Source organism: Sapajus apella, unplaced genomic scaffold (genome assembly GCF_009761245.1).
Source record: "Sapajus apella isolate SASKATOON/1434 unplaced genomic scaffold, GSC_monkey_1.0 scaffold35, whole genome shotgun sequence".
NCBI classification, from domain to species: Eukaryota; Metazoa; Chordata; class Mammalia; order Primates; family Cebidae; genus Sapajus; species Sapajus apella.
The window spans coordinates 6,183,687-6,200,487 of NW_022436975.1; the positions used below are offsets into that span (position 1 = coordinate 6,183,687).

The 16,801-nt window shown below is 38.7% G+C and overlaps 1 protein-coding gene across 3 annotated transcripts in view; it reads right to left on the minus strand.

The window, feature by feature from the left end:
• TCEA1 (transcription elongation factor A1) overlaps nt 1–16,801 on the minus strand; it is a 51,547-nt gene that overhangs the window by 22,011 nt on the left and 12,735 nt on the right. For all 3 annotated transcript variants that reach the window (XM_032296089.1, XM_032296090.1, XM_032296091.1), the window contains 2 exons: nt 5,964–6,069; nt 593–680 (listed from right to left, as the gene is read on the minus strand). In XM_032296089.1, coding sequence (XP_032151980.1) covers nt 593–680; nt 5,964–6,069 — 194 coding nt within the window. The remainder of the gene's footprint in view (nt 1–592; nt 681–5,963; nt 6,070–16,801) is intronic.

A 16,801-nucleotide genomic window follows, 5' to 3' on the forward strand; every position in this document is an offset into this window, starting at 1 on the left:
CTCAGTCTCCTGAGTAGCTGAGACTACAAACCACCATGCCTGGCTTTTTTTTTTTTTTTTTTTAGAGAAAGGGTTTCACCAGGCTGGTCTCAAACCCCTAACCTCAAGTGATCCGCCCACCTCAGCTTCCCAAAATGCTAGGATTACAGGCGTGAACCACCGCCTGGACACAAATCATTAAATTTGAAAGGAATTAAAAAAGCATGTAAAGGAGAATGAGAGATCAAGAGCCAAAATAAATCTAAAAACGAAATGTGGTAAACGGAGGAAGTAACCATTTGAATCCCTAATCACTACCTCCATTATCAATTCTCAGTGCCTAACCCAGTAATCCCATTCAATTAAACTTGTTGAGTACAATATAAATAACTTATTTATTCAGTGTCTTCTACCTCTCAAATTTTCAAGAAATCTGAAAAAAAAAAAAAAAAAAAAAAAAAACATAGAATACTTGGCTACATATATTTACTACTTCCATTTGATGAGAAAACAAAAAAAGGAGTGTAAATAGGGGAACGTAAGATTATGGGGGAATTGATGGAGGAGGTAAAACTATGACTTGCAATAAAAATATGTCTATACTGTGAAGTACCTTTCTTCTCTTGCTTCGGGGCTGTTCTGCGATGTAATTGCAGGTTCTTTTTTCTTTTCATCAAGGTCTTTTTCAGTTGATGGACCATCTGAAAATTATGAAATCTCTTAAGTTGCTAGCATTTGTAAAATAAAAACAACTAAAATACTGTATGTTAGCAGGCTATTTGCACAACAACATGAACAAAAATCCTAATTTTCCCACAAGCAGATGAAGTTTGTGTAAGCTATTAGCATATGTACTATTTTTCACAATGCAAGTTCAGTCAACACTCCCAAATAAATTTCCTCATTTGGTGGGAACTACAAATTCATATGCCAGGGGACCCTAAAGGCTAGAAAATATACGGAATGCAGAGATAGGAAGAATATGAAAATATCTGCAGTTACTTTAAAAATAAAAGCACAGGCCGGTACACTGGCTCACACCTGTACTGGCCTGTGCTTTGGGAGGCTGAGGCAGGTGGATCACTTGGGCTCATGAGTTTGAGACCAGCCTGGGCAACATGACAAAATGCTGTCTCTACAAAAAATACAAAAATTAGCCAGGCGTGGTGGTGCACACCTGTAGTCCCAGCTATTCAGGAGGCTGAGGTGGGAGAATGGCTTTTGCCCAGGAGGGGGAAGTTTCAGTGAGCCAAGATTGTGCCACTGCACGCCAGCCTGGGCGATGGAGCCAGACCCTGTCTCAAAATAAAGTAAAATAAAATAAAAATAAAAGCATAAAGCATTTACAGCAATATTGTTTTAATACTTTTTCATAAAGTTAGAAAATTTAAGGTGGTATCCAAAATATAAATAAATATTTCTGGGATGGCAAACAAAAAACACTTTCATAGAAAATACCTCAGGATAGTAAGACCTACCGAGCACCTTCTCTATCTTAAATGATCTCTAAAGTAATACAGAGTGCACAAGCTTTAAGACTTAAAGAGGTAAGCAATTAGGCATTATGCAATAATACACATAAAATAGGTTGAGTCAATGAAATAGTTTTCCATTTGAATCTCTGGCAGTGAGGCGCAAGCATCTTTATTTTTTGAAGTTCCTTAGACAACTTGAATATATAGTTATCTGGATGAGAATCACTGATAAGAGAATGGTTCAAATCACAACTATAGAACTCATCTTGTAAAGTTGAAGTTTGTCAAACCTAAAATACAATTCAAGCCCTCTGATAAAACATGTACATACACTTTTGTTTTCACATAATTTTACTGTCCTTGTTCTTCTCAGTAATTTACCTTGAAGGCCTCAAATCCCAAAGATGCTATAGCACTGTAACACTGAAAACAAAGATTAATAATGACACATGGCAAGGACTAGAAATGGTCCATAAGTGATAGGGTGGAATGCATTTAAAAGGGAAAACTGCTAGAACAACGAAATATGATCAGCAAGGATCCAATGCTGCCAAAGGGGCAGTAGAACTGCTCTTACACACTGCTCTGGCACAATAAATTAGTGCAATCCTTCTGGAAAGCAGAGCAGTAAGAGGCACGAACAGCCTTAAAAGCGTCCCTACTAGCCGATATGGTGCTGTGGGCAACGCGGCCCAGGCATCAGGGAAAGAAGTGCTCCAGCTCTGGACTCCAACTGCCTGCAGTCAAGTCCCAGCCGGCTATTCACCACCGACTCAACTGTGCACAAGGCACTGAAGCGCTCAGTGCCTCAGACTCTTCATCATAAAATGGGGATTATAACAGCATCTACTGCATTGGATTGCTTTTGAGGATTAAATGCACTGATACAGGTCAGTGCTTGGCATATCTTAAGTATTCAAAAATGTGCTCCCTGGTAGCAGTAGTAGTTAATGTGGAAATCTAGCTAACAATGTGAAGAAAAAGCTTTAGGCAGAAAGATGTCCATCAAGACATTAGTTACAACAGCCATTAAGTAAAAAACAATAATAAATCTAACAACAGGCAAGTGACCAACTAAAATATGGTATAGTCACCTGAATAAATTATTCTGAAACCAATAAAAATGAGTTATGATGGAAAAACAAAATATTTTCATTAAAAAAGTAAGGTAAATAAGTACACATACAGCATAAGTAAATTTATAGTAGGGACAAAATTTATGCAAACTAAATTTAACAGTAATGGATTATAATCCATTGTACAGAAAAATAATCTGCGAGTCTATGCTAACAGATAAATAGCTAAGGGGTAAAAAGAAGGTTGCTCTTATAACAGAATGATGATTTTATAAATATTGAAGCAGAGAAGTCAGAAAAATCACAATTTTGCAATGACCACTCTACCACTACAAAGATTAGTGTGAGCAAAAATCGATGGATCCTAAATTGGGAGGGGAGGGGGAAGGTCTGATAAGGTATAAGACAGTTTCAGGATATTTTTATTTTAATTTTTAAAAACTTTTTTTTTTTTTTTTTTTTTGTTTGAGACTGAGACTCTCTCTATTGTCAGGCTGGAGTGCAGTGGCACATTCTCAGCTCACTGCAACCTCTGCCTCCCAGGTTCAAGCAATTCTCCTGCCTCAGCCTCCCAAGTAACTGGGATTACAGGCGCACGCCACCACACCCAGCTAATTTTTGTATTTTTAGTAGAGATGGGGTTTCACCATGTTGGCCAGGATGGTCTTGATCTCTTGACCTCGTGATCCGCCTGCCTTGGCCTCCCAAAGTGCTGGGATTACATATGTGAGCCACCACGCCCGACCAGTTTCAGGATCTTAAAAGTGTCTCCCACAGAATGGCTATTAGCTACAAGAGAAAAAACAATACACTATACAGTGTAGCTTTGACTAGATTCTCAAAATTATCATCAATGACTCTGGATATGATACCTTGAGAAGGATGTAACATGCTTACATAGTATTCCAACTTCGGATGTACAACACGATCTAATCACAAGGAAAAAAAAGCAGGTACATCTCAATTACAGAATATGCTATTAAAAACAAAGGAGGGGCCAAACGTGATGGCTCACACCTGTAATCCTAACACTCTGGGAGGCCGAGGCAGGCGGATTGCTTGAGCCAGAGTCCGAGACCAGCCTGGAAAACATAATGAGACCTCGTCTCAAATAAATAAATAAATAAATAATAAATAAATAAATAAATAAATAAATAACGAAGGAGGGCAGTGGTGGAGGTCTGCAGTTCCAGCTACTCAGGAGTCTGAAGTGGAGGAATGCTTGAACCCAGGAGTTAGAGGATTAACCTAGGCAACATAGCAAGACCCCAATCTCTACACAAAACAAAAAAAGTGGTGGGGAAGGTGGTGGATAGAGAAATAAACTTGCTTCAAGGATCCAACTTAAAAATGTGGAGAAGTTCTGCCTTAAATATATCCTATTTTACTTTTAAACCAAAATCCAATTCTACTTTGCATTCGTTACATCTGGTAATTTTCTGCATACTGCTTAACTTATGCAAGTTCTATTTTTTTAAGCCCATTATCAATTAGATAAAAATCTGATTTGCAGGCTGGGCACAGTAGCTCACGCCTGTAATCCCAGCACTTTGGGAAGCCAAGGTGGAGGGGTAACCTGACATCAAGAGTTCGAGACCAGCCTGGCCAACACGGTGAAACCCCGTCTCTACTAAAAATACAAAAATCAGCTGGGTGTGGTGGCAGGTGCCTGTAATCCCAGCTACTCGAGAGGCTGAGGCAAGATAATCACTTGAACCTGGGAGGCAGAGTTTGCAGTGAGCAGAGATCATACTACTGCACTCCAGCCTGGACAACAAGAGCAAGACTTCATCTCAAAAAAAAAAAAAAAAAAAAAAAAAATTGATTTGCATGAAAGTAAATATTTAAAAATACACATTAGTGGTGATTACATGAATGTATACACAGGATAAAACTGCTCAGAAGGCTACATGCCCCACCACCACACACACACCCGACACATACACTAGCACCTGTAAAAACTGATGAAATCTGAGTAGGGTCTGTAGATTGTATTAATGTCAATTTCCTGGTTGAGATTCTGTATATGAGAGTTATGTAATACTACCATAGGAGGAAGCTAGATAAAGGGTACATGAGATCTTTCTGTACTTTTTTTTTTTTTTTTGGTAATTTTCTGTGAGCCACTTGTTATGTCAAATTAAAAAGTTAAACTCCACATATTCAGGAAGCACACATACTTTCTTCTATAGGAAATGAAGTTGTTTCTTTTAGCCTTACTTGAGGCAGGGGGCAAGGAATGAGGGGGAAGGGCAAGATATATACACAAATACACATAAAATTTTAAAGCATGGCCCACGACAACAATTTTTTTTTATTGGGTTTGTACAATTCACGTGAAGGACAAAATTGCCTCTAATTTTCTTTACTTCCAAATTTGACTTTTAGGAAATATATCAATAAAAAACTGACAGCCCCAAAATAAGATTTAGGGGGAGGGAATTCATATTTGTTGGGCTAGGACCCTATGGACAAGGACAGAGTACATTTCCTAGAGAGCGGATAACTGATAGTGAAAGATCACAGACCAAAAACAAAGAAAAAGTAAAATCATGAACCCAAGTAAACAGGTTGGTCTTCAAATGAGAAAGGAACATTTCTGCCTCAGGGGAAAAACAAAGGGGAAGGGGTGCCAGTATTCTTCAAAATGTCAATTTCATAAAAGATAAAGAAAGGCTTAAGAATGATTTCAAATTAGAAAACTAGCTGTGTGATCCTGAACTGGATATTTTCCTGGTGATAAAAAAAAATATATATATATATATATATATATAAAATCATTACTAGGACAATTGACAAACCTGAACGTAAACTATGACGCACTATACCAATGTTAAATTTCCTAAATTTTTAATACTATGATTCCATAAAAAAAAAAAAAAAGCGTGTAGTCAGGAAATACACACAAGTATTTAAAGGGTAAAAGAGCATGATATAGCCAACCTACTTTCACATGGTTCAGGAAAACAAATGGTTCAGAAAATGGTGAAAAACAACCTACTTTCAAGCTGTTAAGAAAAACAAATACAGCAAATATTAAAAAGTAATGATCTTGACAAAGAATACAGCATTCTTTTTACTATCCTTGCAAGTTTTCTGCAAGTCAAAAATTTCAAAAACCATTTCAAAAGGTATGCACAACCTTTCCTTTAAGAGAAAATTCTTCTTACCTAAAGAGTTTATCCAGTTGTGTCAGAGTTAGTTAAGAAAACCAAATCTGACTAGTCTAAAAGGCAAAAAAACAAAAAACAAACAAAAAAAAAAACCTTAAAGGTCATATTAAACCCCCTCACCTTTATTACGAGGCACTGATTTCAGTATATCTAGATTTAAAGAAAAAAATGTAAGCATTACCTAACTGTAAAATGTTAACCACTAACCATCTGAATAAATCACATCATCATAAATATATATAAGGAATGATCAATGATACCTAATAACTTTTTCCAGGATTTGATGAGAGACTTTGCCAAAGATGTAACTTCTTCATCTGTACTCTGCTTGCGAATAGCATTCACTGACATTCCGATTCTTGTGGACTGCAAGGCAATAAAAAAATTATTTATACTAACTTTATTTTAAACAAATTAGTATTTCACCCACATTTTCTTTCCCAGATTCCTGTTTCCATTTTAGAATTTTAAAACTTCAATTATTTGGATCCTTATAATAGCAAACTATATTCTTAAGATACATATATCTTCAGATGAAACACTAGACTCATAAATGTTCTTATCACCAAGATCTAGAAACATAAAATTCCCTACTGTAATAAGTCTGGTTAACCAGAAAATTGAAGTTAGTTTTTCCACAAAGGAGAAGTGAAGATAAATGAGGATAAAATATATAAGTCAGGCTGAAGTAATCATGACTAATATATGTATTGCTTTGTTTCTATACATTCTATATGGATTACTTCATAGAGCACCAGTTGCAAATTATGAAGATATCCAAACAAAAACTACCACCTATGGAGTTTTAAAAGGCTTTATTTTTTTATTTTTTATTTTTGCTGGGAATCAGAATATAATCACAGACATTAAAATGGACTTCACTAAATATAGGTAGAATTTAACCTGCGATGATTCTACATGCCTAGAATTATACTTAGAGCATCCACATTCATCAATCTTTCTAACGACCCTTCAAAGTTGAGATTATCCCTATTTTTAAAGATGAAGAGATTAGAAGTACCAATAAATAATGTACCTAGCATCATACCACTACTAACCGGCAAAGCTGGGATTTTTTTTTTTTGACATGGAGTCTCACTCTGTAGGTCAGGCTGGAATGCAGTAGTAGCACAATTTTGGCTCACTGCAACCTGTGCTCCCGAGTTCAAGTGATTCTCCTGCCTCAGCCTCCCAAGTAGTTGGGATTACAGGCACAGATCACCTTGCCTGCCTAATTTTTGTATTTTTAGTAGAGACAGGGTTGCACCACGTTGGCCGGGCTGATCTCGAACTCTAGACTTCAGATGATCCACCCACCTCGGCCTCCCAAAGTGCTGGGATTACAGGTGTGAGTAGCTGGCCCAGCCAAAAGCTGGGATTTTAGTCCAGGTTTGTCCACTGCCAAAGTCCATGGTCTTTCTAGCACATCACTGATTTCAAACAGTGCTCAAAGAACACAAAAGTTATGATAGCATAAGTATGGATGATAAATAAAAAATACTGTAGTAAATTAGTAAGTTCAGGTGTTAGCAGACAATCTTTCAAATATATGATTTGTGGAAGAAAAAATAACGAAAGGAATTCTTAGTTGTGAAAAAAAGAAGAGAACCCTTGCTATAAGCTTTATGGCAGAAAAATACTTGGGTACTTAAGGTTTCCTTCTAAATTATTCAATCCTCTCAACAAAGAGACAGACTCAGGATCTAAGTTATGTTCAAGAATTTAGAATATGTGGTTGACTGGAGTGTCCTGTATCTCTTAGAAAGCTGAGCAAGGCAGGTAAGATTGAACAGCAGAAAGACAAAGGGACTCCACAATTTTAAAGCCCCAAACAATTTGGGGTTAACAAGGCTAGTTTTCTAGGAAGACAGTGTAGTTCTGAAGCTTAGAACTGACACAAATTTGCAAAAAAAAAAAAAATTGGCATTTTAGTAGGGGCTTGTAGGAGAGCAAAGGTATAAGGAGATAACGAATAAATTGTGTACTGCTGGGTGACTACTTTTTAATTTTCAGAGGATGTTTTGATTACTAAAAAGTCAATGATTATCCCACTTGGCTGCAAATAAAACCCATAATAAGAATATAGCTATTTGTAATAAACATGCTTATCTAAGAAAGAGACTGTCAAGTCAAAATAATAAGAAATGAGGCTGCCGAGGTAGAATGAAAAACAAAGATTTGAAATAAGTTTTTTTTTCCTTTGGGGGTACTATGGAAAAAAAAAAAAAAAAGTTGACAGGGGAAAAGATTATGAAGCTATTTACTTGGATAAGTCTAGAGTTGCCACTAAGAATTCCCTAGGGATTTTTCCTAAAATTGGTATGCTATGACATACAGGATGTATTAGGCAGGTTATTAGAAAATACTCTGTTCGCAAGTGACCTTAGGAATTGTTGGATGAAAACTGTTTTCTTGACTGCAGGACTAATGAAAGCTTTCAAGACAAACTATACATTGTGAAACTCTAGCAGATAAAACATGTGTCTTTGCCCATGATTTCTACAGAACATCAGGTATACAGAAAGAAAGACATTACCTTGGAAAGGTGGAGAATACATTAAGCAGCCTTAGGGGTCAGCTGCACACTGATGGTAAAGCAGAAAGGAATGAGTACTGAGATCAAGAGACACTGTTAACATCACAGGAAACAAGCAGATTTGGTGTGCTCCAGAAGAAAAGTCTCCTTCGTGACCACTCATGAGTTTTTGCCAAGATGATCTGAAGGTAGCCACTAAATCTTAAGGTAAAAAACACATAGCTACTATATAGCTACTATAAAACACATATGTAAAACATACATTAAAAACACAACACGCACATATATAAAAGACAAGATAAAGAAACACACAGCTACTATAAAACATTGTTGAAAGAAATTAAAGATGACCTAAACAAAATTTTAAAATCCCATGTTGATAGACTGGAAGACTTAAATGTTAAGATTGCAATACTAATCAAATTGAACTACTGACTCAATGCAATGTCTATCAGAATCCCATCTGCCTTTAGTGCAGAAATCGACAAGCTTACCCTGAAGTCCATACAGAAATGTATATGACCCAAAATAGCAAAAACCATCTTGAAAAAGAAGAACAAAGTTGGAACACTCACAATTCCCTACAGTAACCAAGATAGCACAGTACTGGCAACAGGATGGGCATGCTGATCAATGGGATAAATTTAAGACTCCAGAAATAAACTCCAACATTTTTCATCAACTGATTTTAGATAAGGATATCAACGCAATTCACTGAAGTAAAGAATACCCTTTCAACAAATGGTGCTGGAACAACTAGATATCCACATGTAAAAGAATAGAACTGCCAGGCATGGTGGCTCATGCCTGTGGTCCCAGCACTTTGGGAGGCCAAGATGGGTGGATGACCTGAGGTCAGGAGTTTGAGACCAGCCTGGCCAACATGGTGAAATGCAATTTCTACTAAAAATACAAAAATTAGCCAGCACAGTGGTGCATGCCTGTAATCCCAGCTACTCGGGAGGCTGAGGCATGAGAATAACTTGAACCTAGGAGGTGGAGGTTGCAGTGAGCTGAGATCACACCACTGCACTCCAGCCTGGGTGACAGAGCGAAAAAAAAGAATAAAGCTGAACCTCTTCCTTACACCACACACAGAAATTAACTCGATATGAGCAGGAGTAAAGCTTCATGACCTTGGATTAGGCAATAGTTTCTTAAATATGACACCAAAGGCACAAGCAATCAAAGAAAAATAGGTTACATCAAAATTTAAAACATTGTGCTTCAAATAACTTCATCAAGAAAGTAAAAAGATAATTCACAGGAAAAGAGACAATATTTGCAAACTCTGTATCTGATAAGGGACTTGTATCTGGAATATATAAAGAATTATTACAACTCAGTAAAAAATGGGCAACCCACTTTAAAAATGGGCAAAGGATGCGGATAGACATTTCTCCAAATAAGATATAAAAATAACCAACAAGCACATGAAAAGATGTTCAACATCCTTAGACATTATGGAAATAGAAATTAAAGCTACAGGCCGGGCACAGTGGCTCGGGCCTGTAATCCCAGCACTTTTGGAGGCCAAAGCAGGAGGATCACGTGGTCAGGAGATCGAGACCATCCTGGCTAACATAGTGAAACCCCGTCTCTTTTAAAAATACAAAAAAATTAGCTGGATGTGGAGGTACGTGCCTGTAGTCCTAGCTACTCAGAAGGGTAAAGCAGGAGACTCTCTTGAACCCAGGAGGCAGAGGCTGCAGTGAGCCGAGATAGCGCCACTGCACTCCAGTGTGGGTGACAGAGTGAGACTCTGTCTCAAAAAAAAAAAAAAAAAAAAAGAAATTAAAACTACAATGAAATACCACTATACCCACTAGAATGGTTATAATCAAAGACAAACAGCAACAAGTGTTCAAGTGTTTGCAAGGATGCAGAGAAACTGGACCCCTCATTTACTACTACTGGGGATAGAAAATGGTACCGTGGTTTGGGAAAAGAGTCTGGCAGGTCATCAAAATGTTAAACACGGAGTTACCATATAAACCAGCAATACCACTCCTAGGTATCTACACAAGAACAACAAAAACATATGCTCACACAAACTTGTACATAAACATGCATAGCACTGTGATGTATAACAGCCAAAAAAGTCTAAGCCCAACTATCCATCAACTGACAAATGGATCAACAACATGTGGAATATCCATGCAACTGAATATTACTCAGCCATAAAAAGGACTGAAAATTCTGACACAAACGGCAACACGGATGAGCCCTGAAAACATTAAGTGACAGAAACCAGACATCAAAGATCACACACATACTGTATGACTCCATTTATATGAAAACTCCAGAACACGCAAATCATCTATAGAGACAGAAAGATTCATGGTTGCCTAGGCTGGAAGGAGGAAGCAGTTAGGGCAAATGGAGAATGACTGCTAAAGGGTATGCCATTGCTTTTTGGGATGATGAAAATGTTCTAAAGTTAACTGTGGTGACAGTAGCAGAATATATTAAAAAACAATGAATAATACACTTTAAATGAATGAATTGTATGGTATGTGAATTATATCTCAAAAATACTGTTTTTAAAAAAAGAAACATAAAACGGGTCGGGCGCGGTGGCTCAAGCCTGTAATCCCAGCACTTTGGGAGGCCGAGGCGGGTGGATCACGATGTCAAGAGATAGAGACCATCCTGGTCAACATGGTGAAACCCCGTCTCTATTAAAAATACAAAAAATCAGCTGGGCATGGTGACACGTGCCTATAATCCCAGCTACTCAGGAGGCTGAGGCAGGAGAATTGCCTGAACCCAGGAGGCGGAGGTTGTAGTGAGCTGGGATCGCGCCATTGCATTCCAGCCTGGGTAACAAGAGCGAAACTCTGTCCCAAAAAAAAAAAAAAAAAAAAAAAAAAGAAACATAAAACTATGTTTAGTATCCTTTTAATAAGTTCAAGAGGGCAGGGACTTTGTCTTGTTTGCCACTCTATTAGGCATGTACAATAATATCTAGCACACAGCAGGTACTTAATAATTATTGAATAAATTAATTTGCTATATATAAAAACTTACAAAACTAGACCAATCTATTACTAGCTCAAATATTTGTCTTCCTGTTTACTTCCCCACCTTCAACCCATACCCACCTTCTACTCTGCTCAGTTTCCCGCACTCCTAATTGTAAGCTCTAATGGACTCTTCCAATCTCATCTGATTTAACCAGTCTGTTATATCCCAATTCTGTTTTCCCTTTTTTCTAGATCTAACCCACCTCTATCCTATTACTTCCCAAATATTTCCTAAACCTATCCTTTCTCCTGTACTCTAGAGCTGTTTACATTTATGGCTATTTAAAATTTGTTAAAATTAAATGAAATTTAAAATTCTGTTCCTTAGTCATATTTCAAGTGCTCAATAGCCTCATGCAGTAACACACTACTGTATCATCAACACTCACATCAAAAACATTTCCCTCACTGCAAAGTTGTACTTGACAGCACTGCTAGAGCAGACATACTCAACTACCTACCAGATACCTGTATATATTTGTTTCATAGGCATCTCAAAACCCAGTGTATCCAAATTATTCTTTATCTCTTCATCCCTCTATTTTTATGTCCTTCTCATCCCAAGCTGATCTTCATACCACCTTTTTGAATATTCTTATATTATTAAATAGCACCATCTTCCTAGTCACCATGGCAAAAATCTCAGTCATCCTAAATTCCTCCACTCCTTCACCTCCATCCAATCAACTACCAAACCTTACAGGCTGTCTTTCATTAGCAAATTCCCCTTCTCTCTATTTCTATTGCTATTATTTTAGTTTAAGCCCTCATCACTCCTCACCTGAATGACTTCATTCATCAACAGGTCTTTCAGGCTCTAGCCTCCCATTTCCTCCCATGTGCAAATCTGGTCACATCCTCTCCTGCCTAACACCTTTCAGTAGTAATGCTCTCAGCATCACATATGAAGCCCTGCATGCCATACCACCTATGTCTTTAACTCTGTATGCAACTAGCTCTTCCTATGTCTTTAACCCTGTATGCGACTAGCTCTCCTTTATTTTCAGTTCTAAATGCCTCACTGCTTCCACATACTGTTTCCTCTGCTGAAATACCTTTCCCTGTCTATCTGCTGAGGGAGAACCTAGTCATCTTTTGAGATGTGGTTTCAGCTTTATCACCTATATAAAGGCATTCTGCACCTCCCAGATTATGTACTTAACATTGACAAGTAAACTTTGTGCTTCTTCCTATCCTCCTTCTTTCCCCCAAATGAACACTATATATGGACTTTTCTTTGGTTAACTATATATTTGTTTATATGTCAGTTTTCCTCTACTAGAATTTAAACTCTATGAGGGGGGAAAGGCCTTATCTTATTCTTATCCATAGTAAAAACTCAAATGTTTGTTAAATAAATACATAGGTGGTTCAAAGAAGGAAGCACAGGAAAAAATTAGAGTCATAAATATTAATCCTATCCAACCTCCATACTCTCTAACTCTACACATACCTGTTAAATAAATATTAGGATTACTATGTTGTTTCTGACATGGATTTCCCCACATAGGTCTGTGAGGATAAAGTTATGCCTTGGTAAGGGCCTATCTCAAAAGAAAGTTTATTCTTAGAGCTGATTTGCAAGAGAAGTTGCTGATCATTGGACTGGAACCTGAATTGAGAAGGCAGGCTTCATAACTTACTTCCTTTCTCTCCCTTCTCTTTCTGGGGTCTACAGATAGAGGAGGAGGAGTTCTTTTTTTTCTCAATACAGACTCTCGCTCTGTCGCCCAGGCTGAGGTACAGTGGCACAATCTCGGCTCACTGCAACCTCTGCCTCCTGGGTTCAAGCAATTCTCTTGCCTGAGCCTCCTGAGTAGCTGAGATTACAGGCATGTGCCACCACGTCTGGCTAATGTTTTTGTATTTTCAGTAGAGATGGGGTTTAGTAGAGACGGGGTTTCACCATGTTGACTGGGGTTTCCCCATGTGGGCGGCCTAGAGGAGTTCTTACCCTTTTTTTGCACCATGGATCCCTTTGGCAGTCTGGTGAAGCTTATGGATCCCTTCTCAGAATGCATTAAAAATTGATTAAATAAAATACATAGGATTGCAAAAAAAAAACCTAATTATATAATATAAATTACAAAATATTTTAAAATGTAAGATAGTAATGTATATGCTCCCTTATTTTTGTGTTTTTCTTTTCTCTTTTTTTTTTTGAGACAGAGTTTCACCCTTTCGCCCAGGAGGGAGTGTAATGGTGTGATTTTGGCTTACTGCAACCTCCGTCTCCTGGGTTCAAGCAATTCTCTTGCCTCAGTCTCCCAAGTTGTAGGGTGTGCACCACCACACCCAGCTAATCTTTTGTATCTTTAGTAGAGATGGGGTTTCACCATGTTGGCCAGGCTGATCTCAAATTCCTGACCTCGTGATACGCCTGCCTCAACCTCCTAAAGTGGTAGGATTACAGGCATGAGCCACTGCACCTGACCTCTGTTTTCTTTTTTTTGAGACGGAGTTTTGCTCTCGTTGCCCAGGCTAGAGTGCAATGGCACGATCTCGGCTCACTGCAACCTCTGCCTCTCAGATTCAAGTGATTCTCCTGCCTCAGCCTCTTGAGTAGCTGGGATTACAAGCACATGCCACCACACCTGGCTAATTTTAGACAGGGTTTCTCCATGTTGATCAGGCTGGTCTCAAACTCCAGACCTCAAGTGATCTGCCCGCCTCAGTCTCCCAAAGTGCTGGGATTATAGGCATGAGCCACTGCAACCCGGCCTGTTTTTCTTTTTTATCAAGACAGAGTTTTGCTGTGTTGCCCAGGCTGGTCTTGAAGTGCTGGGCTCAAGCAATCCACCAGCCTTGGCCTCCCAAAGTGCTGGGATTATAGGCGTGAATCACTGTGCCTAACCCTCCCTTATTAAAACATTAAGTAAGACGTAGCATAAGGTATAACAGCAACAATAATAATGAACAATTTCAATACTTTTACAATGTAAGTAAACTGAAGTTAAAACATTTGTGAATTATTTTAGTTTCAGTCATAAATACTGGTAATACAACTGTGGTTTAGTGTTTTCACAACTGAAAGAAATGTTCAATTTCAGTTAGCCATTAATGAAAATAAACCTGACTTTTTTTCTGAATCATGTTCACATACCCCTGCCATCTTTCTCTAAATTCTGACATAATACAATAGAAATATCCAAGAAAGTACTTGTGGATAATAAAAAATGTCAAGCAGAAAATAACCATATTCATGTTATTGGCTATATTGCTTCATTTTTAACACTTTGACTTTTGTCAAGTTTTATTTTTATGTTTCAGTCTTCATGGAACATTAAAATAAGACTTCACTTATGCCTGTAATCTCAGTATTATGGGAGGCCGAGGCGGGCGGATCACCTGAGGTCAGGAGTTTGAGACCAGCCTGGCCAACATACTGAGACACAATCTCTTCTCTACTAAAAATACAAAAATTAGCCAGGCATGGTGGCAGGTGCTTGTAATCCCAGCTACTCCGGAGGCTGAGGCGAGAGATTCACTTAACCCGGGAGGCGGAGGTCGCAGGTTGCACCACTGCACTCTAGCCTGGGCCACAGAGTGAAACTGTGTCTCAGGAGAAAAAAAAAAAAGCTCTGCACAACAAAGGAAACAACAGAGTAAAGAGACAATCTGCTGAATAGGAGAAAATATTTGCAGACTATTCATGTGACAAGGGACTGATATCAGCAATACACAAGGAAGTCAAACAATTCAAGAACAACAACCAAAAATAACAAGTAATCCCATTAAAAAGTGGGCAAAACGCTGGCTGTAGTGGCTCACGCCTGCAATCCCAGCACTTTGGGAGGCCAAGGCTGGAGGACTGCTTGAGCCCAGGAGTTCAAGACCAGCCTGGGCAACATAGGCAGAACCCCAACTAAAAATTAGCCAAGCGTGACAGCATGCTCCTTTACTCCCCAGTTACTTGAGGGGTAGGGGGTATGGTGTGGGTGCTGAGGTGTAAGAATCACTTGAGCCCAGGAGGTAAAAGCTGCAGTCAGCCATGATCATGCCACTGCACTCCAACCTGGGCCACAGAGAGAGACCTTGTCTCAAAAAAAAAAAAAAAAAAAAAAAGTGAGCAAAGAACATGAATAGATATTTCTCAAAAGAAGACATCCAAACAGCCAACAGGTATATGAAAAAATGTTCAACATCACTAATCATTGAAGAAAGGCAAATCAAAACCACCATGAGACACCATCTTACTCATCAGAATGGCTATTTTTTTTATACAGTTTTTTTTTTTATTGCATTTTAGGTTTTGGGGTACATGTGAAGAACATGCAAGATTGTTGCATAGGTACACACATGGCAGTGTGATTTGCTGCCTTCCTCCCCATCACCTATATCTGGCATTTCTCCTCATGCTATCTCTTCCCAACTCCCCACCCCATTATTATTATTATTATTTTTTTTTTTTGACAGAATCTCGTTCTGTCTGGCCTGGGCTGGAGTGCAGTGGTGCAATCTCAGCTCACTGTAACCTCCGCTTCCTGGGTTCAACTGATTCTCCTGCCTCAGCATCCTGAGTAGCTGGGACTACAGGTGTGCACCACCGCACCCGGCTAATTCTTGTATTTTTAGTAGAGATGGGGTTTCGCTATGTTGGCCAGGCTGGTCTTGAACTCCTGGCCTAAGGTGATCTGCCCACCTCAGCCTCCCAAAGTGCTAGGATTACAGGAGTGAGCCACTGAGCCGAGCCCAGAATGGCTATTATTGAAAAGACAAAAAAAATAACAGGTGCTGGTGAAGACACAGAAAAAAAGGAACTCATACGCTGTTAATGGGAATGTAAATTAGCATAGCCATTATATAAAACAGTACAGAAATTTTTCAAGAACTAAAAATTAAAGTACATATGATCCAGCAATACCACTACTAAATATTTATCCAAAAGAAATCAGTTTAGCCGGGCGCGGTGGCTCAAGCCTGTAATCCCAGCACTTTGGGAGGCCGAGGCGGGTGGATCACGATGTCAAGAGATAGAGACCATCCTGGTCAACATGGTGAAACCCCGTCTCTATCAAAAATACAAAAAATTAGCTAGGCATGGTGGTGCATGCCTATAATCCCAGCTACTCAGGAAGCTGAGGCAGGAGAATTGCCTGAACCCAGGAGGCGGAGGTTGCGGTGAGCCGAGATCGCGCCATTGCACTCCAGCCTGGGTAACATGAGTGAAACTCCGTCTCAAAAAAAAAGAAATCAGTTTAACAAAGGGATATCTGCACTCCCATGTTTACTGCAGCACTATTCACAATAGCCAAGATATGGAATCAACCTAAGTGTCCATCAAGGGACGAATGGATGAAGAAAATGTGGTGTATACACACAATGAAATACTATCAGTCATAAAAAAGAATGAAATCATGTATTTGCAGTAACACGGATGGAACCGGAGTTATGTTAAGTGAAATAAGGCAGGCACAGAAAGACAAATACCACAGGTTCTCACTACTATGTGAGAGCTAAAACAGCAGACCTCTCAAAGATAGAAAGCAGACTGATGGATACTGGAGACTGGGAAGGGTGCATAAGTAAGGCAAGG